The sequence below is a fragment of the Myotis lucifugus genome, unplaced genomic scaffold, assembly GCF_000147115.1.
Source record: "Myotis lucifugus unplaced genomic scaffold, Myoluc2.0 scaffold_533, whole genome shotgun sequence".
NCBI lineage: Eukaryota > Metazoa > Chordata > Mammalia > Chiroptera > Vespertilionidae > Myotis > Myotis lucifugus.
The window spans coordinates 473,551-500,720 of record NW_005871581.1 but is presented as its reverse complement, the minus strand read 5'-3'; the positions used below and the strand labels follow the sequence as shown (position 1 = coordinate 500,720).

At 44.1% G+C, this 27,170-nt stretch overlaps 1 protein-coding gene across 1 annotated transcript in view; it reads left to right on the top strand.

Moving 5' to 3' along the window:
- GLDC (glycine decarboxylase) overlaps positions 1-27,170 on the top strand; it is a 75,643-nt gene that overhangs the window by 37,323 nt on the left and 11,150 nt on the right. The window contains exons 11-20 of the mRNA XM_006104020.3: positions 1,931-2,028; positions 2,513-2,597; positions 2,755-2,796; positions 3,999-4,141; positions 10,847-10,922; positions 17,551-17,676; positions 19,126-19,275; positions 20,498-20,610; positions 22,438-22,579; positions 25,152-25,263. Of these exons, the coding sequence (XP_006104082.1) occupies positions 1,931-2,028; positions 2,513-2,597; positions 2,755-2,796; positions 3,999-4,141; positions 10,847-10,922; positions 17,551-17,676; positions 19,126-19,275; positions 20,498-20,610; positions 22,438-22,579; positions 25,152-25,263 (1,087 nt within the window). The remainder of the gene's footprint in view (positions 1-1,930; positions 2,029-2,512; positions 2,598-2,754; positions 2,797-3,998; positions 4,142-10,846; positions 10,923-17,550; positions 17,677-19,125; positions 19,276-20,497; positions 20,611-22,437; positions 22,580-25,151; positions 25,264-27,170) is intronic.

Genomic DNA, 27,170 nt, shown 5'->3' with positions numbered 1-27,170 from the left:
AGAGTCTTCTTACCAGGATTTGGAAGAAATTATCCTAAGCTGAGATTTGAAAGATGAGTAGGAGTTATATCGACTAAGATGGCACTATTCAAGAGGAGGATGGGGCCAGAAGTGTTCCAAACACTGGGAAAAGCAGCCACAAAGGCTGGAGGAGAGAGATTCCTGAGAACTAAAAGCAGTTCAGTGCGATTGAGTTGGTTTCTAAAACATTGAAATAGCAGGGACATGTAAGGATAAAGGTTACATTCCATGGAATGAGAATGAAAGGGAGAGGTGTCAGTGACTACCTAGACCTGTGGCCAGGTATTAATCACAACTCTACACAGCCTAGTGCCCTCAAAAAATATTTGATGAAAAAATCAATGAAAGAAAACATTTACTAAAGAAGTTGAAATAGGTTTTAGAGTGTTGAATGTTGCTGTCCTGGTTGTCTGTGTCCTCTTTGAGAGAGGACTTAAGTATCATAACAAATGGAAATCATCAAAGAAGTATCATATTAAACTTTAATTAATAAACAGGACTGAATAAGCATCTTCCCTCTAGAACTTTGCACTACTTTTAATCACAATTATTCATTGCACGTGTTGAGGCATGTTTATGGAATGAACAGTCACTGAAGCCTGGGGCAGAATGAGGAGCAAGTGATCTATTTAATTATATATTCTCTATATTGAACTCTTTTTTTTTAATATGTATTTTATTGATTTTTTTACAGAGAGGAAGGGAGAGGGATAGAGAGTCAGAAACATCGATGAGAGAGAAACACTGATCAGCTGCCTCCTGCACGCCCCCCACTGGGGGTGTGCCCGCAACCCAGGCACATGCCCTTGACCGGAATCGAACCCGGGACCCTTGAGTCCGCAGGCCAACGTTCTATCCACTGAGCCAAACCGGTTCTGGCTATATTGAACTCTTAATAGATATATGATTTGCAAATAGTTTCCCCTCCTGTGGGTTATCGCCTAACTCTCTTGACAGTGTCCTTTGATGTGCAAAGATTTTTAATTTTAATGAGTCTTTTTTTTTGTTGCTCATGCTTAAGAAACCATAGCCAGCCCTAACCGGTTTGGCTCAGTGGATAGAGCGTCGGCCTGCGGACTCAAGGGTCCCAGGTTCGATTCCGGTCAAGGGCATGTACCTTGGCTGCGGGCACATCCCCAGTAGGGGGCATGCAGGAGGCAGCTGATCAATGTTTCTCACTCATTGATGTTTCTAACTATCCCTCTCCCTTCCTCTCTGTAAAAAATCAATAAAATATATTTTTAAAAAAACAAGAAAAAAACAAACCATAGCCAAACCCAAGGTCATGCAGATGTCCCCCTGTTTCCTTCTAAGAGTTTTATAGTGTTAGCCTTTAAAGGTAGGTCCTTAATCCATTTCAAGTTACTTTTTCTGTATATTATGTAAGATCTGGATCCAACTTCATGCTTTTGCATGTGTAAATCCAGTTTTCTCAGCACTGTCTGTTGAAGAGATTATCCTTTTCCCCATTACATGATCTTGGCATTTGAATTTCATTAGAGTTGTTCTCAAAGATAAAAGATCAGTGTCAAGTGAGACTCCTACCTGAGTGTTATCACGGTAACTTTTTTGATAGCCTTTTAAAATAACTTACCAGAACTCACTTATTATTCAAGGAACATACAGGAGACGTCAACTTTCTTTGCAGTAAAAATTGTACAGTTTTCCTTATTTTCTGTGGCTGAGGTCAATAAAACTTAAAAACAGTGCTCTGGAGATTTTCACAATTCATAACTCCTGACACCTGTCAGCACACCAGGTCAGATGCCTGGGGAGGTGGTGAGTGGGCGGGGGGTGCTAGAGGACTTCTGATGCTCTGTGAGAATACTTGCTGACCTGAGGCCTGGGTGTCCACACGTGGCTCTAGGCACAATTCCTGCCCTTTAGTTTCTGTGGTCTCTTCATGCAGGAGCTGGTTGCTGAAAGCATGGGCGAGGAACTGAGAGGTATTCTAGCCACTGCCTTCAAGAGAACCAGCCCGTTCCTTACAAATCAAGTGTTCAACAGGTTTGTGTGGCCCGTGCGACTTCTGCACTGTGTGCCGTGGCTTTGGGAGTGCAGTAGAGAGTGGCTTCTGACTTGGATGTGATATTCCCTTAATAATAAATCATCGCCATAAGGATCCCATTGCTGATTTGGGCAAAGCACACATTATTTCCTGTTGGCCCTGACCCCTTGGCACTGTAACCCCTAATTCTACTCATCAGGCGGGGGAGAGTTTAGATGCCTAGTTGCCAGGCTGAAGAGCATGCCCAGGAAGTCAACATCCTCTTCTTCCCAACCTTCCTCCTATGCCCACAGGATGCTTCTTGTCCTGGGCCATCCACTGAGGTTTGTGGGGTGCCATGCCCTTCCCTCTGATGCTTTGTTGGCATGGCCCAACGTGATCTGTATGTTGAAGGTAGATCTCAGTGTGGCTGATCTTTCAGGAGGATATGTATGGACTCTTACCTAACCAGATTGGCCCCAATCATACGTTTTGTGTTCACAGCTATCACTCGGAAACAAATATTGTTCGATATATGAAGAAATTAGAAAACAAAGACATTTCCCTCGTTCACAGCATGATTCCACTGGTAATTATTACTTTTATCTCCCCCCGCCCCCTCTTTGGGTCACATGTAATATGCTGCAGGAGGGATGAATGGGTGGCCTTGTGGGGAGATAGAAGGGCTGATCATACGGATCATAGGCAATCACTAATGCAATTTATTTTGGTTGTGCTTCTTAAAGGGATCCTGTACCATGAAGCTCAACAGTTCATCTGAACTTGCAGTAAGTAGGTCACTTCTAAGAAGGAACTTGTTCTGGCTGTACATAACTAGAGAAAACTGCTACTGGGACGGTGAATTAATAACTACTTTAGTAATCCTTTTCCTTGTTATTCAGCAATCTTGGCAGAAACCCCAATTTTACCACAACCTGATCATTTAAATTTATGAGTCAGATTATTTTGAAATATTAAAATAATTAAATATATAGTATTTATACCTTCCTACCCTCCCACCATCTTTTGTTAAACCTGCCACATGAAAAGCTTTTATTTTGATCAATTTGTGGTTGTTAAGCTCAGCAGAACCTTAAGCCTTCTTTCTAGAAATCCATTCATAGTGCCAAAGGGTAGAGATTTGAGGTTTTAATTTCTTTCTTGTGTTAACAGAAGATTTGTGTAACCTGCTGTTGTGTTGGTAAGCATGTTTCCTAGGCTAGGATCCATTTCAACAAAGTTAGCTTGTTCCTTTTTTTCCACTGGAGTATTCAGATGTGACCAATCACATCAGGCCAAGGAAATAATTTTATATTGTGACAGGAAGGTTTCCCCCATTTGCTTTTCTGTTGCTTTGTTCTGCTTAATGAAGAGACAATAATGTACATGCTATGTAAGAGTTTGAATAAACTGTACTTGAAACAACTCATTGGGATTCATGGATATAAATCTATTTTCGGGCCTTTTTGTCCCTAAAAAAGATAGAAAGAGGTTATATTTTTGCACAAGTTTGCTTTCTGGGACTCTGGGACTCACTTCTAAAATGAAGACAGTAGTAGAACTTACCTTGTAAGATTGTGGTGAGAGTTAAATGAAGGAATATATTAAAGTGCTGAAAGCAGCCCTAGCCGGCTTGGCTCAGTGGATAGAGCGTCAGCCTGTGGACTGAAGGGTCCCAGGTTCGATTCCGGCCAAGGGCACATGCCTGGGTTGCAGGCTCGATCCCCAGTAGGGGGTGTGAAGGAGGCAGCCAATCAATGATTCTCTCTCATCATTGATGTTTCTATCTCTCTCTCCTTCCTTCCTCTCTGAAATCAATAAAGAAAAATATTTTTAAAATAAATAAATAAAGTGCTGAAAGCAGTGCCTGGCACATAGTAAGCACTGCATGTCAGATCATGCTTTCATCATCATCACATCATCAAAGTTAATATTGTTACTGCTGTTACAATATGTATATATGCATGTTTTCTCCTTTCTTGCTCTTCAGCCAATCACATGGAGTGAATTTGCAAACATCCACCCCTTTGTGCCTTTGGACCAAGCTCAAGGGTACCAGCAGCTTTTCCGAGAGCTTGAGAAGGATTTGTGTGAGATCACAGGCTACGACCGAATCTGTTTACAGCCTAACAGGTAAGGGGATTTCATTTCCTGTCATTTTAGTTACTGCTTGGGGTATAACACAACACCCATCTTAACACTTAGAGGTTTGAAGCAACAAATAGTTTGTACCCTTCTGAGTTGAGTGGACAGTTCCCCTCCACTGGGGTGGATGACCAGAAGGTCCAAAGTGGCCTCCTTCATTGCTGAGAAGTTAGTGGTGGGCTGTTGGCCGGGGGAAGTTAGTTCAGGCCATGGCTATGGATCTTGGCTCTTCTCTCTGTGGCCCTCTCCATGTGATTGCTTGAACTTCCTCACGGAATGATACCAGGGTTCAAAGCACAGTGCTCCGAGGTGGAAGGATGTGGAAGCTGCAAACCTCTTAAGGCTCAGCCTCTGAAGTCACTCAGCCTCGCTTCCAGAGCATTCTGTTTGCCACAGCAGGTTACAGGGCCAGCCCAGATTTCATGTGGGAAGGGACACAACAGGGGTGTGAATGTTGAGAGTCATGGTTCGTTGTGGGCCGTCTTTGGAAACTAGTTACTATACCTATCAATAGCATAGTAAAAGAAGGAAAGTCAAGCACACATGTTAGCTCCTACGAAGCAGCAATGTCTCAATCTAACGGCCAGGAGAACCTGGATCCTGGTTTCTTCTGTCACTAACTTTGAAAGTTCCTTCCCCTCTTCTGGCCTTGGTCTTTTTATCTGCAAAGTAAAAAACTTTGAAGAATAGTGATTTGTAAAAACAGAGGGTTTTGGCAACATCTCCTGGGTACCTTTAAAAAATACAAATTCCAGCCCCACCGGTGTTGCTCAGTGGTTGAGCGTCGACCTAGGAACCAGGAGATGGGGGTTCGATTCCCGGTCAGGGTATATGCCTGGGTTGGGGGCTCGATTCCCAGTTGGAGGCATGCAGGAGGCAGCTGATAGATGATTCTCTCTCATCATTGATGTTGCTATCTCTCTCTCCCGCTCTCTGAAATCAATAAAAACATTAAAAAATATATAAATTCCTGGGCCCCAATCCAGACCTACTGATCATAATCTTCAGGTGTTGAGACTAAAAATCTTTATTTTTAAGAAGCAACAAAATGATTCTGATATACAGCCAATTTGGAATCCACTGCATTTGTGATCTCTCTGTCTTCCTGGGAGTGCAGACAGACCTGTGATCGGTGTGGAGTTAAGGTCTTAGGACAGCTTCGAAGAGGAGTCGGATTCTGCTCCTGGGTTCTCTACCTCCTACGACCCAAGGTGTAATTCTTCCCCAGTAGCCTCAGCATTGGCATCACCTAGGACTTTGCTAGAAATACAGAATTTCGATTTTAAAAATCAAATGATTTAAAAACGGAGACAATTATTGTCTCACTTTCTGAAAGAGAAAGTAACCAAGTTTTAATCAGCTATAATCAAGCTTAACCTCCTGTTTGGTAACATAGGCTACATAGCAAAGCCATGCACTTTTTTTTTCTTTTTAACATATTTTTATTGATTTCAGAGAGGAAGGGAAAGAGAGATAGAAGCATCAATGATGAGAGATAGAAACATCATTGATTGGTTGCCTCCTGCACGCCCCCCACTGGGGATCAAGCCTACAACCCTGGCATGTGCCCTGACCAGGAATCAAACCATGACCTCCTGGTTCATAGGTTGATGCTCAACCACTGAGCCACACCGGTCGGGCAGAGCCATGCACTTTGAAAAACAATATACCCTATCAAGCACGAATCCTTTAGGAAGAGGGTAGATGGCACATGAAAGGACATGGAGCTCTTTTAACAATAGCCTTTCAAATCCTCATTACACAAATAGGAAGGAACTGACATTCATGAAAGTCAGGCTTCAGTATACTCTCATTAAAATGTTATCATTCAGCTTTTTTTTTTTTAAGTATGAGAGGAACCTGATTGAATTCTTAACCTTAGGCAATAATGCTTTATTAAATGTTGAAAATGAAGAAATTTTGCCCTCTAGTGATGGAATAGGATTGCATCTTCAGTGTCATATTGGAGAGCAATGTTTCAAGACTAATTCTTAAGTCATTAGCTCTTGCAGTAAATTAAGGTCCCAGCCAGAGTCCCCAGAGGCTGCCCTAAGGATGAGGAAGCTTGCCTTCCCTTAAAGCAATGGTTCCCAACCCTTTCTGGAAATTAGATTCATAGGGTGAGTTTATACAAATTCTGATGTCCAGATCACAATCCCAGATCCAATCACAATCTCAATGGGGAAAGACAGGAGTGAGAGAGGGGACATATTGTGACATGAAAACCTTGGTTCACGTAGCCAAGTCTTCACTTGGTTGATAGTTAGATCCCAAAGGTTTTTTGTTTGTTTGTTTTTAAATATATTTTTATTGTTTTCAGAGAGGAAGGGAGAGGGAGAGAGAGATAGAAACATCAATGATGAGAGAGAACCATTGATCTGCTGCCTCCTGCACGCCCCCCTACCGGGGATCAAGCCTGCAACCCAGGCACTTGCCCTTGACCGGAATTGAACTCAGAACCCTTCAGTCCACAGGCCTATGCTCTATCCACTGAGCCAAACCAGCTAGGGCGATCCCAAAGGTTTTTAAGAACTTGAAACAAAAATGTCAGGAACCCGGAGGGCTTTTCCAGCTTGGTGGAGAACATAGCCAAAAATATTTAATTACCTTTCCATTTCCTATTGCGCCTAGCATGGTTGCTTTGGCTCTTTCTCATAACGCGGTGACACTCGTAGATTCATTCAGCAGCTCACAGACACACTCCAGGAATTGCTGGGTTAGAATGATATATAATGCAATGTTTAAGGCAGACAGAAACAGTAATTAACACCTTTCAAAGATGTTACTCTAAAAGGGAAGACAATCTAAAATTTTTATTAGCTCACTTGGCTTATAAGAGTGAGGAAGTTGTTTTTATCTTTAAAAACTGCAGGGTTACTTTTTTAATTAACAACAGCAGCTATAATAATCTCCAAATAGTCCAATGTAGCTAACTTCTGAGAAATTTCTGATGGTGTCTATAAACTCAGCAACTATATTCCTTAGACAGAATAAAGAGATTACTTCATGGCTGGCCAATGATGTCTTCTGCTGTGTGTACATCAGTGACAAATGTACACAGTTACTGACCAAAATGCCTTCTTTATAGGCTGCAATTAATTTTTTAAAATGTAGGTTTTTATTGTTTTCAGAGAGAGGAAAGGGGAGAGAGAAAGAGATGGAAACATTAATGACGAGAGAGAATCATCTATCGGCTGCCTCCTGCACAACCCCTACTGGGGATCGAGCCCGCAACCTGGGCATGTGCCCTGACTGAGAATTGAACCGTGACCTCCTGGTTCATAGGTTGACATTCAACCACTGAGCCACACTGGCCAGGCTGCAATTTATTTATCATCTTAATCCATCTGAAGTTTTATGCTTAAGAAGTGCTATGCTTTCCACCTGTGACTCCTGGCCATGCATATTCTGCAAAATCATCCAGAAGAGCAGGCTACGTTCCCTCTCAGATAGACATATCATCTGCAATCTTATTTCTAAAATCTAGCAGAAGGTTACAAGTATCCCTTGGGGTTGAGATTGTGTGATGGTCCAATAAACATTTTTTCCAAATATCTAAAGATGTAATCCTTGGAACTAAATTGCAGTATTTCTAAATCTCAACCTTTTTGCCCAGGTTCAAATGATAAACATCTTTGAAATTTACTGTGTCCTTAAACTCTTGTTTTAATCTTGGCCAAAGAGCTGAACTATGACCCTAGCCCTATCATGGGTTCTTCAAATTCCACCACTACCCTCACCCTCTTTTCTTTTTCTCTCTCTTTCTAAATTTACATTGAGTAGCTGCCCCGAATTTCCACACTTATGATGCTACACTGTTACTAATAGGGTGTAGGTCAGTGATGGCGAACCTTTTGAGCTCGGCGTGTCAGCATTTTAAAAAACCCTAACTTAACTCTGATGCCGTGTCACATATAGAAATTTTTTGATATTTGCAACCATAGTAAAACAAAGAGTAAAACAAAGACTTATATTTTTGATATTTATTTTATATATTTAAATGTCATTTAACAAAGAAAAATCAACCAAAAAAATGAGACGTGTGTCATAGGTTCGCCATCACTGGTCTAGGTTTACATAATCACAAAACTGTTGAATCCTATCAACTCCAGTTTATTATCACCTCGGGAGTCATTGTGCTTGTTATATGTGTTCTAGCTTCTTCTAGTCTACTGGATTTCTCTGGATTCTTTGTAGAATGAGTCTGGGTTTTGGGAGAGGTTGTCAGTTAGTTTTTACTCATTCTATGTTAATCAGTATCACACGTAGCCATAGCCATTCCTTCAGCAGCCTGAGTAAATGCCAGGACTTGCGGGACTTGTTTTTCTAAAACAGTTTAATCTTGTGCTCACTCGGCACTTCTGTGGGTCTGAGGCTCCCCATCCACAAGAGTCCTCCTTTCTGTGGCTGGCTCTGCAGGTCCAGGCCACTAACTGCTTCATTTAAAAGAGATGTCAGAAATTCACTATCCTGCCTGGCTGGCATGGCTCAGTGGTTGGGCATCTACCTATGAACTAGGAGTCAGGGTTCAATTCCCAGTCAGGGCACATGCCTGGGTTGCCGGCTCGATCCCAGTAGAGGGCGTGCAGGAGGCAGCCGATCAATGATTCTCTCTCCTCATTAATGTTTCTATTTCTCTCTCTCCCTCTCCCTTCCTTTCTGAAAGCAATAAAAATATATTTTTTTTAAAAAAAAAAGAAGAAAGAAAAGAAATTCACTATCCTAGCTGCCCCTCCACACAGAATGGTTTCCTGACGATCTCTTTATCTGGGTTATGAAAATAAGCACTTACTTTTCATAATACTTTCTCACCAACAGGTGGCACTAATAACCCCCCTTTCTTTAATAGTGGACTAGTAGTAAGCCATGTGTGGCATTTAGAACTTATCTTCCACACTTTTGAGTAGAAACATAGCTGATTTTAAGAGCATCTCAGGCAAAAATATGGAAATATCGAAACAGCATTTCTGATAAAATCTTTAGCATGTTGACTTTCTCTTTTTTTATATATAAATATGTTTTTACTGAGCCACGCCAGCTGCCTGAGTTTTTAAAATATATATCCCCTCCACCGTATATATATATATATATATACCCTATATATATATAAATAATTTTTTGCCTGGCCTACCTAGCTCAGTGGTTGAGCTTTGACCTATGAACCAGGAGTTCATGGTTCAATTCCCGGTCAGGGCACATGCCCAGGTTTCAGGCTCGATCCCCTGTGGGGGGCGTGCAGGAGGCAGCCAACAGATGATTCTCTCTCATCATTGATGTTTCTATCTATCTCTGTCCTTCTCCCTTCCTCTCTGAAATTAATAAAGATATATTTAAAAATATATACATATAATTTTTTCTTGTTTAACCACTATGCTGTACACCTGAAACTAATTCAAAATAATATTGAATGTAAACTGTAATTGAAAAATAAACTTAAAAAAATTCCAATGCTTAGCTTTTAGCTAAGATATAAGAGAAAGTTTATCTAACTTATTCTTAAGCCTTGTGCTTTTAGAGTATGATCTCAAAATTACTGGGTGACTAGAGGGATGAATGCCAAACCACTGGGTCTTCCACCGAGTCAAATGGTGGTGTAATTTTGCAAAATGAAGGAAATATGTATTTTGAATGGGATTAAAAAGACCTATTAGTCACTTCCCTTTCCTTCCTGCAGAGTGTACTGAAAACATTAAGTAACAGTTTAAGATTGACTCAGCATCGCTCACTGGGGTGTTAGTCATTAAGTGCGCTCTAGAAGTGGTGCCTTTCAGGACTGTTTTGTTGGGTATGGCCTGCTGCTAGCAGCTGTGTGCATGTGGGGCCTGGGAAAGCTGACCCTGAGACAGACAGAAATGGTGCCACTTTTAAAGTGCATAGTTCCTTGGGGCAATTTGGTCATTGACTAAGTATTTGGTGGTATAAGAAATCATTGTAGTTTTAGGTGTGATAGTTGTAGTTACATTTAAAAAATAATAATTCTTGTCTTTGAAAGATACATATTGAAGTTTGAATTGATGAATGACATGATTGAGTTTTGTTTCAAAATAATCTAGTTCAGAGTGAGGAGGGTTAGTGAGGGATATAGTTGGAAACAAGATTGACCTCTATAATAATAAAAGCGTAATATGCCAATTGACCGAACGGAGGAACAACCGGTAGCTATGATGCGCACTGACCACCAGGGGGCAGACACTCAACTCAGGTGCAGGGAGCGGGCCTAAGCCATCAGTTGGACATCTCCTGAGGGCTCCTGGACTGCGAGAGGGAGCAGGCTGGCCTGAGGGGACCCTCCCCCCCGCCCCACCCCCCGTGCACAAATTTCATGCACTGGGCCTCTAGTAATCAATAACTGTTAAAGCTGGGTGATAGGCACATGGCAGTTCCTTATATTCTTTACTTTATTTTTATATAATTTTGAAATTTTCCATAATCAAAAATATTTTTTAGGTTCATGGTTCTGAGTGAGGGTGGAAAGGCCCATCTCTAAGTGGGAGTGGGTGAGCTTTAGGGCACAGACCTGGCTGTTCAAGTCCCGTGGGCTCATGCAGAGATCTACCGTGAGCTTTTCATGGTGTCCGGGAGTGACTTTGTGTCACTTGTTGGCGAGCACACGGCCCGGCCCCAACGAATATTGAATGGATAAATGAAAGCAAAAAGGCCCAAATCCTAATCCTTCCCTTCTTGCCTTTGCAGTGGAGCCCAGGGGGAATATGCTGGGCTGGCCACTATCCGAGCTTACTTAGAAGAGAAAGGAGAGAGACACAGAACGGTGAGTATGGGCAAGTGGTGCTTGCCCCCCACCGGGTGGCATCGGGTCTAGCTCCCAGGGTCCCTTTCACTCTGTGGGACACCCCCCCCCCCCCGAAAGCTTTCTTAGAAGCAGCTGCGAGAACATATAATCAAGAAACAAATTTCTGTGGACTGGCCATTATGATTCTTGCCTCCAAGACACTTCACTGGACCATTTTGAGGGAAAACATTCAGAGATAAAAGGCTTTTGCTCAAACCCCGTCTGTAAAAGTCCGCCAGTTGGCTGTGAAACTGATCTCCTGAGGGAGTAAGGGGCAGGAATGTTGCCATTCCAAACCTCCTGTCCTTGGCTCAGCCCTGGCCCCAGGCCTGGAAAAGGACAGAGGCTGAGCTATAATTCTTCTGTAACTCCTACTGTGCCCAACCACAGTTCTAGTCATATGTGTGCTCAAAAAATATCGAGTCAAGAAATGCTCAATTAAATGATGTCAGCTCTAAGCAACGAAGGAAGACGTGGAACAGAGTTCATGGTTCTGCTTTATTGTTAGCTTTGGGTATGAGAGTCTAGTCTCCAGGGTCCAAACTGTTCTTGTGGGGACCAGCAGGTACAAATGGGCTCGACAAGACCTACCTTCATCTTCAGAGGCAGTGGCTTTAGCAGTTGATCTGACACAGACTTCAAATTGTGGCTGAAGGCCCTGACCGGTTTGGCTCAGTGGATAGAGCGTCGGCTTGCGGATGCAAGGGTCCTAGGTTCGATTCCGGTCAAGGGCATGTGCCTTGGTTGCGGGCACATCCCCAGTAGGGTGTGTGCAGGAGGCAGTTGATCGATGTTTCTCTCTCATCGATGTTTCTAACTCTCTATCCCTCTTCCTTCCTCTCTGTAAAAAATCAGTAAAATATATTTTAACAAATTGTGGCTGAAGGAGTGGTCTTCATGTTGGTGATGACCATGGCTTAGCTAGAACTTCCACAAAGTTCATAGGTGGAGTTCTTAGAAGGAGCAGTGGATCAGAGTCAAGAGCAGGACAAAAGTGTCTGCCCATCTAGGAGAGTTAGAGAAAAGGGTGCTCGGGTGGTACTGGCTGGCTAAGTAAGTGGGATATGATAGGTGGTGGCCCGATCTTAGTCCATTTCTGGTTTTATTTAAACTGGGATTGCTTATGGCTAGTTGCCTGGATTTTGCAATGAGAGAATCTAAAAACTGTTTCACTTCCCTTTCAAAAAAAAGGGGAGAGGGGAGAGAACATTTTCTCTCTCATTCCCTTGCTAATTCATTCGGATTCCACGTGTGTTTTCCCAGGCCTTTGACCTGGCTGGGGAATAGAATTGATTTTCAAAGACCTTTGAAAACCAGGACGTTCACTAATTGAATAAATTATTGACTACTGGCTACATGCAAAGCACTTTGTGTGCCAGTCCAGAGACACAGCCCCAGGCATTCCAACTTGTTTTTTGTTTTTTTTTTTTCACTTGAGTTTTCTCGTGGTTTTGAGTTCTTCAGCTTTCTAAGTTTAGAGCTACAGCATTGTTTTTGGACCGCAGAGCCTCAGCACTGTCATCAATTCAGAAAGGAATGTTGAGGCTCCGGTTGTCCAGTGAAAGGATAACAGATGACTGATGTTAAGAGTTCCCTCTTCTATTTTTCCTCCTTGGCCTCTGTGCACTGAGGTAGCCCCTGGAGCGCCTCCTCATTATGCTCTTTAATCAGGAGGTGTCTGGGGATCTTGGGAAGGGATCTGTGTGGCCATCTCCATGTTGTCCCCTCCCTGACCCCCCTCTCGCTCATGGAAGGCTAGCGAAGAGCTAATGACAAAGGGCCAGCTAAAATTCAGGTTCCTCCCTCGGTGATGCTTCCTACCCTCATTGTTTCCCAGACCTCCAGTTTGACACCCAGAAGTAGATGTGAATGTTCAGGAGTTGGGGAACCAACTGGAAAGGTCAAGGAGAAAGGATGAGGGACCTTTGGATTGGGCCTGAGAGGAGTCCTTTACCCAGAGACTCTTTTCGGCTCCTCCCACCCCCACCTTGTGTTTTCTAGTCCTCCCTTCTCTCTCCATCCCCTCGTGTGTGATGTTTCTTCTGGTGCCACGGTCCGCATTGCTGTCACTGAGATGTGACAGGGGGCTCTTCCTTCCTGAAGGGTGGAGAGGAGCTGGCGCCTCATTGTAGGAAGGGGAGGAAGGGGAGGGGAGGCCACCCAGTCACTAAGTTTGTAGAAATACAGAACTCATGAGTTTGGAAATGTTGGCATCCTTTTTAGATGAAAGATTTTAACTAAAGCTGACTTTTTTAGTTAGAGAAGGGGGAAATGGCTTGTTTACATCAGAGAAGTCTGAGACAGCTGCTCCTGCACAATAGACTCTGATGGAATCCATTCAGATAGGACGTGTGGGAAAGTCACGTGCTATGGAACCACCCAGGGTCCTGATGGCTCTCTTGTGTCAAGCTGGTTTGGGAAGTTAGTTTCACTTTGCTGTTAGGTTAAATTTCAGGCATTCTTAAAAGGCAACAGCCAACTTCTTGATTCCCCAGTTTAATTTGGGAGAATGCATATTTATTTATTAGATTCTTTATTTTTTTTTAATATATTTTATTGATTTTTTACAGAGAGGAAGGGAGAAGGAGAGGGATAGAAAGTTAGAAACATCAATGAGAGAGAAACATCAATTCAGCTGCTTCCTGCACACTCCCTACTAGGGATGTGCCCACAACCAAGGTACATGCCTTTGACCGGAATCGAACCTGGGACCCTTCAGTCTGCAGGCCGACATTCTATCCACTGAGCCAAACCAGTCAGGGCTATTTATCAGATTCTTGTATCGCAATCACCATGTGCCAGGCACTGTCCTAAACACTTTGAAATAACTCAATTTGCTAGTCAGGTTTGCTAGTCAAAGACTGTGTTTCCTATACAAAGGGAAAACATTGACCAAAACCAACAACAAAGAAACACCTTCCAAAAACTTTTATGTATTTTTCTCTTCCCGATTGCCTGAGGCCAAGTAATGGCCTTTGGTTGTTCAGTTTTTACCATGAGTGAGAAATTGACTTCTCTTGCAAAGGAGCATTACCCTGAATCCTTCAAGGATCAGCTATGTTGGTTCTACACCAGACATATTGGGGATTGAGGAAAACACAGCATCTCTAAATGGATATTAATGGATTTGTTTTGGATAAAGTAAAACATCAAATCTGGGTCCTGTTGTTGCTATGTCCCTCGTAACACCACAATTCTAAAGTGTGAAAAACTTATCTAAAAAATAAATATGTAAATAAATAAAGTGTGGAAAAATTAACATTAAAAAATAAAGTTTCCTAGATCCATATAGAAAACCAGAAATGTCTAACAGCAACTTGTAAAAGAATCATTGACAAAACCACTGAGACTCCCCCCCCCCCCCCCACTACTCTTTATATCAGAATGTGTATTAATTTTCAGTGGCTGCTGTAACAAATTACTACAAAATTAGTGGGTTAAAATAATACACATTTATTTTCTTACAGTATGTGGAGGCCAAGAGTCTGAAATTGGTTTCACTTGGCTAAAGTCAAGGTTTTGGCAGGGCTGGTTCCTTCTGAAGGATTCAGGGGAGGATGTTTCTTTGCCTTTCTTTCCCCATTTCTGGAGGCCTCCTTCGTTCCTTGGCTCATGGCCCCTTCCTACCATCACGCCAGCCTCTGTTCAGTCATCACATCTCCTACTTCCTTTGTAATCAGGTCTCCCTCTGCCTCCCTCTGATGAGAACACTTGCGAATACATTTGGAGCCCAACCTATAATTCAGATTTCAAGAGGAATGTTAAGGTTCCAGTTGTCCAGTGATTGACCGATGACTGACATTAAGCGTTCCCTCTTCTGATTTTCCTCCTTGCACTGAGGTAGCCCCTAAAGCTCCCCATCATTATGCTCTTTCACCATCTCCATGTAGCTTCATCCTCATCCTATCTTAAGGTCCTTAATCTCTCATCTCAAGACCCTTAACTTAATCACATCAGTCAAGTCCCTTTGCCATTTTGGGGATAAGATGTGGGCATCGTTGGAGGCCCCTTGTTCAGTGTACCATGGGATGGTTGACATTTTTAGCTTGAATGTTTCCTTTTTCTTTTTGTTAATCCTTACCCGAGGATATTTTTCCATTGATTTTTAAAGAGCGTGGAAGGGAAGGGGAGAGACACAGAGAGAGAGACATCTGTGTGATAGAGACACATCGATTGGTTTCCTCTCACACGCACCCCAACCTGGGCCTGGGATCAAGCCTGCAACCAAGGTACGTGCCTTTGATTGGAATCAAAGCCGTGACCCTTCAGGCCACAGGCCGGCATCCTATCCACCGAGCCAAACTGGCTAGGGCTTAGCTTGAATGTTTTTGTTTCAGCAGAACTTCCCTGATATGAATTCTCCACTTAGGCCTTTAACAAATAGTTTATATTCATTTTTAAAACATTTGCCTTTTCCCTTCCTTGATCAATGTTCTGCCCCTAGGGATCCTTTTATACCAAGATCCTTTGGTGGAATAAAAATACCTTGTGAGAAAGGACAAGTGACTCTCGCTTTGGTCCTGAGAAATTAAAGAACATTCAATACAAACGGGAGGCATTTAAACCAGAAAACGGCTTTGAGGATAACACAGCACAACCAGCATGAGATGAGGAGCCATTCAAAAGAGGCACAAACTTGCTGTCAGCAGAAGAGTGACAAAGTACTTTCATGTGTGCCTCTGCTTACAGTTCTCTTTGTGCACGTGTATTTTTATTAAGTAGATGACTCTGCTGTTTTTGAGGAAACAGCTGTAAGCTAAGCTTGCCTTTTGTAAGGCCATTTTATAATGTGCATCCATTTCTCTTCAAGGGATTGCAATATTGGTTCTGGTATTTAAAAAAAAAAAAAAAAAAAAAGGAGCCTGGCTGGCATGACTCAGTGGTTGAGCATCGACCTATGAACCAGGTCACGGTTCATTCCCGGGCAGGGCACATTCCTGAGTTGCTGGCTGGGTCCCCAATGAGGGCATGCAGGAGGCAGCTGATCAGTGATTCTCTCTCATCGTTGATGTTCCTATTTCTCCCTCTCCCTTCCTCTCTGAAATCAGTAAAAATAATTCTTTTTTTAAAAAGGATTATTTTCAGGGTGCTTGTTGCTTCTTTTTGTTGTTTTAGGAAAAGTCTGTAATGCATTTTCCTGTACTGGGGCGTTGTCCGATCTACTTGAGCATGTGTTTTTGCCTGTGTTCATGTGATTTTGGGGGAGGAAATGAAAGTGATTTAAATCTGGGAATTCTAGCATTGCACCCATCACCCTCTTTCCATTAGAATTCGTTAGATCTTTAAGCTGTAGGTCTTGACACACTTTCTCTTGATCTCTTTAACCTGAAGTGGCCCCCCTTCCCTTATTCCAAGTCCCCTCCCCCTCCCCTGCACCTGTCCGCTGTAGGCATTTACTTACACACGTGCAGTGTTGTCAGTGAACAAGTCGTGTGAGCACAGGGCAGAGGTTGACCAGATTTAGTGCTTAGTTTATGATTCTCATGGGAACTGACAATTCATTGCACAGAATAAACAACCAATAAAGGATGACACTGGGAGGCTTTGGAATTCTGTCTGCCCTTGTCATGTCTCTTGGATCGCAGAAGAGCCAAGCAGGGCACAGACACTGTGAGGTGGGCATTTGAGTCCTAGAGTTGAGGTTCTGATCTCACGTTTTTGTAAGGTGGTAAGTGCGTATTCTAACTGAGGTCAGGTTAGAATAAGCCCAAGGGTATTTTTGGTGTGCTGGGATAAAGGAGCAAAGTACTTAGGGAACATTGTTTGGGCATCCAAACAGAAACTTCTCTTTTGGACAATGTTTTGCAATACGGTAACAATGAAATTGCAGCAGATGTTAAGGCACTAGTGGTCAGTTTAAATAAAGGAAGTGGTGCCTATTTAATTTTTGCTCCAAGCATGTTGTAGGGCAAGCATGTCAAACTTGTGGCCCGCGAGCCGCATGCGGCCCACAATGAATATTTTTGCATCCCAGCCAATATAACGATATATGAGAAATGTTTTAATAAAAATTTCATAACTTAATTTTTATAATATCCTGTTATACATAATTATTAATAACAAACTACAACGTTCACTAATGACTGATAACTAGAATCGTGTTGCATTCATTTCCCTTACGCGCCTTACGCACAGGCGCACCATTTCTCTCCACTAATACTAGCAGCGAATATTTTAGCAGCCGATTGCCACGTCATTAGTCTTGTACTGACTTGTTTGGTGTGTGCAACAGGAAATATTTCACTTTTGGGGAACAAGAAAAATAGGTTTATTTGCATTACGCTTAATAATTTGTGCAGTTATTTAGTGTCTGGTAAGTTAATGTTCAAGAAAAAAATATTAATTTTTATTAAAATGTTCTATTATTTTATGTTAATGATGACTCATTTATTTCAGCCCTTTGTATTGAGCATGTCTCTATCGAAATACACCTACGTTTCTATGAAAATTGAAGCTTTTGTTTTATTGCGGCCACATGAACTTACACCTTGTTTATGTGGCCCGCGTGAGCCTGTGGGTTTGATGTGCTTGTTGTAGGGCTTTTCTGTCATGATGAATAGCCTGGTGATTATTTATCCTCCTTCCTTCCTTTCATTTCATTCCTAAGGTTTGCCTCATTCCGAAATCAGCTCATGGGACCAATCCCGCAAGTGCCCACATGGCAGGCATGAAGATTCAGCCTGTGGAGGTGGATAAATATGGAAATATCGACACAGCTCACCTCAAGGCCATGGTACCCATCTTCCACTTAACAGATGCGAGCGGTTTGGGTTGGGAAGGGGTGGTGGGGGTCAGGGGCTGGATGGTTTATATCAGCATTAGCTTCTTTTGCATTCTAATTAAAAGACTGCAATTCCTCCCCTGAATGGGTCTGGGAATAATGGCGTAAAGTCAGAAAACCTAACCGTTTCTGTAGGAACAATAAAAGGCAACAGTCACAGTTTTGCTCCAGAATTAAGCGGACCACAGTCTGGCCTTCCACTTCTTTCACCAACAGGGAGCAGGTTCTTTAAATTGAAATCCTATTCTCTAATTTATGCATGAGTAAGAAACCGAATGAATTATTCATGGTGGTAGTAAGGGTACTCCTTGGAGGACCTGCCTACTCCTGCCCAAACTGCCCCTCTTTCCTCCATTAATAATCAAACTGGCAGCCACGGTTTTTCTCAATCTTTGTGTTGGGAATTAAAACATAAATGCAGATTTTGCAAATGCTTGTGGCCATCCCAGCCATTACCTGCTGAATATCGGGCAGCATTCCACCCTCCTTTCTAAAACACCATCCCCCACTCCCAACCTCCCAACCTCCAGGAAGAGGTTGCCTAGCAACCGTATCTGCTTTCCACTGGTGGACTGGAGGCTGCATCTTAAGAGGGAAGGAAATCAGTTGAATAGCAATGTGATTTTGTCAGGGTTATTAGGCATGGAGTCTGGGAACTTCAAGTAACTGATTTCAAAAGGGAAGCTGAAAATACACAACAGTGCTCATCTCTCTCATTCACCTCCCCTCTTCCATCAGTCCACAAAGTTTTTACCAACAACTGTTTTGGGCCAGTATAGGTTACTGACATTAAAATTTTGTTTTCATTTTCATACAAGCCTGCAATGACTTGCTGGCCAGAAAAACGGGAACTTTTTCACATGCTTTCCTTTTATATATGCTTGCCTTCTGTCAGGAGGAAAACTGAGGGAGATCATCCCCCCCCCCCCCCCGCCCCCTGCCCCCCATCAGAGCAGGAGCACTCCTTGTGGGAATTCTAATTTCCATAGAATGGGAGGGAAAAGGAATAATGGTGGATATGGCAAGATGAGCCGAGAGAGATTAACTGTGAAAATATACATGTTTGGAACTAAAAAGATCTGAAATCATTACTGAGATGACTTCAAAGGAAAACCACTTTAGAGACTTGAGCCCAATCTGTCCAAAAATTTTGAGCAGTGTTTCTGGTGTTGACCATGGAGACCTAGCCTGGAGGGATCTTGTTATTTCTTTGGAATGACTAATGAAGGGAATCATGGCTGTGGGTCTTTTATTGTTGGCATCATACTTTAAGAAAACTTCAGAAATGAAAAGACCAAGAATTCATCTTTCTTAATCCTTTAAAGTAAAAAGCAAGGGTTTGTTGGACCAAGAAAGAAAGGTTTCCTCCTTTGTCTCCTTCTGCCCTTTTCTGTCCCACAGGTGGATAAACACAAGGAGAACCTGGCAGCCATCATGATTACATACCCATCCACCAATGGGGTGTTTGAAGAGAACATCAGCGACGTGTGTGACCTGATTCACCAACACGGAGGCCAGGTCTACCTAGACGGGGCAAATATGAATGCTCAGGTGGGCAACACGAGATGGGATTCCTGAGAAAACTGTTAAGTGAAAACATTTTTTTTTCTCTGACCTTTTGAGGGTTGTCTTAAATATGACGCAGTATTCAGAACTGAGGATGACAGTTTCAAACAAAGCCCCCGAATGTCACTGAGATTACAGATCCTAAATAGGTGATGGGGGACGCTGGGGAGGAGGCGAAACGGTTGAAAGGAAGGAGGGAATGAGTTGAAAGCCTTTAGCTTGACACGGGTGTGATCCCTCTGGGGGTGGGAGAGACAAGAGGCTCACCTGACTGCCTTTCTGAGAGAATTCAGACCCAAGTTCTGGCCATCCGTGAATGTTGATCTGCCATGACCTTGGACAAGCCATTAAACCGGCTTCAGCTTCCAGCTTCGTTCGTGTGAAACAGCTGAATAGTTCTTTCCCTGAAGGCAGGTCCTGACCAGTGTGGAGGGAGGGGGAAAGGAGAAGGCTTGTGTGGTGTGCAAGGAGTGTCATTATCTCTCTCAGAGACTTCCTAACTTATTTCTCATTGCTTATTTGTTTTACTATTTCAGACTCTTTCTGCTTTTCTTTGCTTCTGATTTCCTTTGTAAGTGTCGTCCAGGGATTGTGTGTTGCTTCACTAGCAGAAATGCATTCTTTATCTCTGCCCGCATTCAAAACCAGCCCTAATTCCAAAGTGGCAGGGACGCCCGTTGAATGTTGTCGTTGTTGAATGTTGTCGTTGGCATCGGGATGGCCTCAGGAAAACTGCCCGCCTCCCTTCCTCTCCCTGGGCTCATCAGCATCCTCTTGGGCAGCCCTCCTGCCCCTCCCATCAGGGTGCCCAAAGGGGCCTTTCGGGGAAAGTGCAGGGGGAACTAAACTGCTGGGGTGAGAGGTGCCCGTGTCCGTTGCAAGGGGTACAACCATTCTTGTGCTGCGGCATTTTCTTTCTCCGCTCAGGGGGTGGGTAATTAGGAATTGACTATATATTCAACTCTGTATTTTAGAATCTAAATTAGGCTAAATGGTCAGCTGCTGTTTCCACAGAAACCACAAGGCATGCTGCCTATGGAATGCCAGGCTTCCCTGCAGGCCTCAGCCGGGACTGAGGGTGTGCCTGTGAGCAGCTCTGCCTGCCTTTCCTCCGCGGGGAGGGGCCACAGCACGCAGCATGGCCGTCTCTCCAGAGCATCCTTTCCAGTTCTTGACTTTGACTTTCGGCTCTTTCCCACTGTGGTAGGTGGGAATCTGTCGTCCTGGAGACTTTGGGTCTGATGTCTCGCACCTAAACCTTCACAAGACCTTCTGCGTTCCCCACGGAGGAGGCGGCCCTGGCATGGGGCCCATCGGAGTGTGAGTTCTGGGCTGCTGGGTTCAGCATGGCTTTGGACACTGAGAATGAAGGAACAGCCCCAAACCTGCTATTATTCCCATTGAGGTCTTCAGGTGGCGAGGTTACCTGCCTATGTAATGTGCCCATAGGGCCTGGGACGGGAGCAGTGAAATAGATGCCTTTAGGGTATGTCCAAGGAAGACCATAATTAGATTTTATTAACCATAACGTTTGATTGGCCACTCTGAGCTCCCATTCATGCACAGACAGGGCACGTTTATTAAGAGTAGTGAAGAGGGAGCTTTTGCCCTAGCCGGTTTGGCTCAGTGGATAGAGCGTCGGCCTGCGGACTGAAAGGTCCCAGGTTTGATACCGGTCAAAGGCATGTACCTTGGTTGTGGGCACATCCCCAGTAAGAGGTGTGCAGGAGGCAGCTGATCGATGTTTCTAACTCTCTATCCCTCTCCCTTCCTCTCTGTAAAAAATCAATAAAAATATATTTTTTTTTAAAAAAAAAGAGGGAGCTTTGCTGGAGGATTATGGATCAGAACTGGAATATTAGCACCTGGAAATGCTTTTCAGACTTAGACTTCTTTCTCTTTAAAATCAGCTGATGGTTACATTGAAAGTGAATTGCCTAATAACAACAACAGCAAAAGAACTCCTAGTAGAAAGTGGCTTTGAATTCTTATTACATCTGAGATAAGTAAGGAGAAAATAAACCTTATTATTAGAAATAATTGGATGAAGTCAAAATAAGACCAAAGGAGTGTCTTCTCAATGTTGTGTATCTTTTTACACTGTGAAATCAAGTCATCTTATGAAAATGAGGCTAAGCAGCCATGTCCTGAGCTTCCGTCTTCCAAAAATGTGCCAAAGGGGCCAGTCTTCAGGGCTTGGATTCTGCCCCCTTTTTTCTGCTTTCCTTTTTGATGGTTATTATTTATTGTAAGTGGGAGAGGCCCAGTGCCTCAGCTGTGGGAAAGGTGGGGTGAATGGTTCACATGCAGGCCTCTGATGTGTGGCCCCATGGGCTTCTTCCAAGCAGCATCCTTCTCTGTCCCTCAGGTGCCTCAGGACAGAGTGTGGGGCTGGGAGGGAGCGGGTATGGGGCTGGGATGTCCGCACATCCCGGTGAGCCTGCCTCAGACAAATCCTCCACCGCAGTTCCTGGGGGAGCCCCTGGGACACCCATGTCTGGTGAGCCGTGCTTCCAGGGGAGGAGGAAGGCAGGGACACTTCCTGAACGTCTGCCTTAGCGCTGTCAGGTCCCTCCCACACTCAGAGTTCCTCAATTGCAGTGGTTCTCAACCTTCCTAACGCCGTGACCCTTTAATACAGTTCCTCATGTTGTGGTGACCCCCAATTTCATTGTTACAAATTGAACATAATTAAAGCATAGTGATTAATCACAAAAACAATATATAATTATATATGTGTTTTCTGATGGTCTTAGGTGACCCCTGTGAAAGGGTCATTCGACCCCCAAAGGGGTCGCGACCCACAGGTTGAGAACCGCTGCTCTATTGGGAACAGCTTCCTGAGAGGGCCCGGCATATACCTTGCTGGTTGTAGTGGATCTTTTTTTTTATATGTTTTATTGATTTTTTACAGAGAGGAAGGGAGAGGGATAGAGAATTAGAAACATCGATGAGAGAGAAACATCGATCAGCTGCCTCCTGCACACCTCCTACTGGGAATGTGCCCGCCACCAAGGTACATGCCCTTGACCGGAATCGAACCCGGGACCCTTCAGTCCGCAGGCCGACGCTCTATCCACTGAGCCAAACCGGTCAGGGCTGTAGTGGACATTTTTAAATCTTCTGAACTTGTACTTAAAACTACAGGAAGAAGCATCTTGCCCCTTTCCTACCCAGTCATCCTGTCATTTCGTTAACGTCTGATGAGGATGCCCGGCCCGTGGGGACCGTCAGCGCAGCCCCGTGGGGCTCCAGTTCCATCCTGCCCATTTCATGGGCTTACATTAAGGTGAGGCCTGTGAATGTGTGTTAGGTGGGCGGGGGGATGTGATGTGTAGGCGGGGAACTAAGATCGCAGACTTCCTTCTTAGCTTGAAAATGAAAAACCCCCCACAATCTGAGATGTGATTAGTGAAGATTGCCGATGTCTTTGGGTGGAAGAAACCTTCTACAGAGACCAGCTAAAATGCATTTCATCTCGTCTTCATTATGCTATTTCCTTTGGGTTCTCACAGGGGGTTTAACGTCAGAGAAATGAACACACCAGATCTGTTTTTCCAGACAGAGTTTAAGTCCTCTGAGTCATGTGGCTATTCTGGCCACGTCATCTGGTTTCCTGGAGGATTTGGATGACCGCTTTTTGCAAGTGACAAACAGTGTGCATACTAAGTCTTACACTTGGTTGAGATCCTGGGATAAATTCTAGGAATACATCTTACTTCACTTTATATTTCTCGGAAGCCTGGAGGAGCAGATGAACAGAAGCAGACATTTGCTGATGTGGTGGTTTCCCGAAGCTCTTTGCCCTTTACGGCCTGTGGAGCTGCTCTCTCGGGGGCAATTAGACTTTGTCAGAAAACAGGCTTCCTTCCTTTGTGTTTCTCCAAAAAAACACTAGCGCCAGAGTCTATGCAGCTCTTGTTCGAACTGGCCTGCCCGCCTCCTGGGCTGACCGGACTGTGTGTTGGAGAGGAACCTTCCTTCAGCTGCTGATCAGAGCCGCCTTCCCCCATTGGCTCCTCCCTTTAAAGGAAGGGTGGCTTCTGGTGAAACAAAACCTCAAACTCAGCCATGCAGATCATGCCGGATGGCTCTCCGGGGCTGGCTGTGCTTCTTGAACAGTGTGGCGCGTATGATTCTTAAGGAAAACTTTCTGGGAAGCTGGAAAAATTCCGTACCTCAGAGACGAAAACCTTCTTTTTTAAATGACCCTCGAGTTGTTTTGCGATTAGGAGACAACAAAGACCATCATAATAAAGGCCTGCTTCTTTGCAAACGGAATCTAATTCCCAGCTTCCTTTCGGTCCTGGGTTGGAGATGATTTCCCACAGATAGAAAATAAATGCCCCGGGCTGATTTGGCTGGGTGCCAGGAACACCAGGCAGAGCCTCAGTGTACGAGTGAAGTAAATAAAATAGGGGTTAATCGACCCTTTGACTTTGGGCCCTGTCTTTACTTCACCTGGACTCTAGAACTACCTTTTCTCTCCCTGTTTCGGTCCATCTTGGACATTCTCCCTGAAGGCCCCCAAATCCACTCCTTGCTTCCCTTTGCAATCACCACTGGGTCTCACTAGCCTACATAGAACTCTTAGGGGATTCTTCAAAAATGCACATGCCTAGGTCCCAGAGAGAATCAAATGCAGCGTATGTAGGGGCGGGCTTGAGCCATCGAGCTGCTCAGTAACTGATATACAAGTCAGAAAGCTAGTCGCTGAACCAAGTCCAAGTCCTCCCTCGCAAAAGTTTGAGGCTTGCAAGAGGTAGTCACAATGCACCAGGCTCTACAGCAGTGGTTCTCAACCTTCCTAATGCCCCGACCCTTTAATACAGTTCCTCATGTTGTGGTGACCCCCAATTTCAGTGTTACAAATTGAACATAATTAAAGCATAGTGATTAATCACAAAAACAATATGTAATTATATATGTGTTTTCTGATGGTCTTAGGCGACCCCTGTGAAAGGGTCGTTTGACCCCCAAAGGGGTCACGACCCACAGGTTGAGAACCGCTGCTCTACAGGAACTCCCAGACTGCAGCCGTGTGCTTTCCCTTCTACGCCTTCGTTTTTGCCGTTCTTCTCACCTGGAGTGTCTTCCCCTTTCTGGTCTATCCAAATTCTACCCATTTTTAAATTTCCACTCAGTCTACTTTCCCAGGGACCTGTGACAGCTGGCAAATGTGTCTCTCATACTTTGGACTTTGGTGCCTCTGTGTTTTATAGATGCTTTCTCATGCGCTTTACATTAGTTATGTATTTAATACATATCAAGCCTCCATCATACGTGATGTATTCTGGGAATAAAGTACGCAATAAAAATTGTGCAAGTCTTGACTTTAAGCCCTTTACCCCATATAATCACAGAGACTTATGAGCCACCAGAAAAAGGTATAATTGAACCCAGCAGTTGTTAAACATAAATGGCCTTGACTGTGGACAGTTGGAAGACAAACCACACAAAATTGATTCAGTGGGGATTTTGGCCAAGATCCCATGGGATTCTTGGCAATCATCAAGGCATCTCAAATTCACAGTAAACAAACAAAAACTCCCCTAAATGAGTATAACCTAAAATAATTCTTTTCCCTTTTTAGGTAACACAATAGTCAGCAGTCAGTTTTACCCTGTAGGCTTTGTTACTGTAATAAGCAATGTAAAATTACCGTTCACAGGAGAAAACCAAAAATTGCTTCAGGATTAGAGAGGACTGACAGATGTCCTTGTTAGGGTTTCCACTCGCGTGCAATTTACAGTGATGGTGGGCTGACTTTCTTTGTAGGGGGATTTCTCAGGAGGTGTCTTTGGTTTGTGCCCATTGGGTTTACCTGTTCCATAGTTGATGGCTCTTTCCCTCTGTTACAGATGATGGGAGGCAAGGGCCTTAAACAAGCCACGGAAGTTGCTATATTGAATGCCAACTACATGGCCAAGAGATTAGAAAAACACTACAGAGTCCTTTTCCGGGGTGCAAGAGGCAAGTATTAACTTGAGTCACGTTGGTTTTTTCTTGGTCAAACCAAGTTTGTCCTAATAGATCTGGTTTTCTGAAGTGGGTGGAAAACTTGTGTTTCTTAGTGTACACCAGAGAAAAGTGTACAGTTATTGGAAATGCTTTTAATTTAGCTAACAGATCAGAGGTATCTGCATTTGCAAGTCTCTGCAATGAAGTTAGTTCAGGCCAACACGAAGCCCACACCACGGAGAGATATATACGTAAATTCCATGAGCTCCTTACCTTACAAAGCGATATGGGAATGGCCCCAAAGAGGGGAGAAATTCGGATTGGGCAGAGGCAGGATGGCGTTTTTGGGACAGCCTCTGGGAGGAGCCCATTGAGATGAGCCTGGAAGGAAGTATACAGAGTCCAAGTAAACAGAGACCCAGGAGAAGCCAGGGACAAAGGAGTGGTCCAGGTGGTGGGAGTGTTGGGTGGGTTGAAGGATGAGATAGGAGGAGAAGGATCCGATGAGGATGAAGCTGGAGAGGTAGCATGGGGCCTTGAAAGTCTTGGAAGGCCCCGGACTTGACCTCTGAGCCAGAAAGGTTTTGAGGAGAGGAATGACAAGATGAAGAGAACGTTGAAATCATTAAGACGGTGGCATGGCATGAACATGCTATTAAAAGTAGAATCAGCCGGAACCGGTTTGGCTCAGTGGATAGAGCGTCGGCCTGCGGACTGAAAGGTCCCAGGTTCGATTCCGGTCAAGGGCACTGGAGAGGTAGCACGGGGCCTTGAAAGTCTTGGAAGGCCCCGGACTTGACCTCTGAGCCAGAAAGGTTTTGAGGAGAGGAATGACAAGATGAAGAGAATATTGAAATCATTAAGTTGGTGGCATGGCATGAACATACTATTAAAAGTAGAATCAGTGAGTCTTAGTTACTGATAAGTTGAGTGTGAAGATACATTTTAGGTACGCCTCTTAGGGTTGTAATAGAGGCAATAATAGACGGAGGAACAAAGTCACGTCGGATGTGATGGGAGGGGATGGAGTCAGGTAGACCTGCAGAGGACACAACCTCTGAGAGCAGACTCTTGGAAGTGGGGAGACTCAAGAAAGAGTTTCAAAAGACCAGAGCAAAACCCCTCAAGCAGGTGGCTCCATTAAGAGGGGCCCTAGCCGGTGTGGCTCAGTAGATAGAGCATCAGCCTATGGACCAAAGGGTCCTGGGTTCGATTCCAGTCAAGGGCACGTACCTATTTTGCAGAATCCCCCCTGGCCCAGGCTCTGGTCAGGGCCTGTGCAGAAGGCAACCAATTGATGTGTTTCTCTCACATCGATATTTCTCTCTGTCTTTCCCTCTCTCTCCTACTCTCTCTAAAAATCAATGGAAAAATATCCCTGGGTGAGGATTAAAAAAATACCTATATATATTAAACTAACAGAAACAAGTAAATATTCACTGAAGAAAAAAAAAAAAGAGGAGTGCAGAAGCCCCCTTACCGTGAGCAGGGACTCCATTCCTGAGGTGTCTTTGAGCATCCTCTACCACCATTCTTCACAGCCCCTCTCCCCAGAAACCCTCTGCTTGTCCTTCCTGCCACTATTCTGGCTTCACCTCCTCCCTGGAGCCTCCCTTTCTGGATGATGAGAACTACTTCCTCCTCTTGGCTCCCTCAGCACCGAGGATTTCTCCCACTTAGTTTATCCTCTGGCTCTGCCATCGACTCCAAACTCCTGCAGGGCGGGGCCTGCCTGCTGCAGTTCTGGGAGCTCCCAAGCCTGGTGTCATGCCTGGCACAGCGTGAGCATTCAACAAACAAATGCAGAGTGCAGCGCGCAGAGAGCTGGTGTATCTGATAGGTGTCTTCAAGGCACCTTTGCGTTTACAGCTAGGAGGCTCAAGGCACCTTGCCTTTAACAGCTAGGAAGCCCTCAGTCA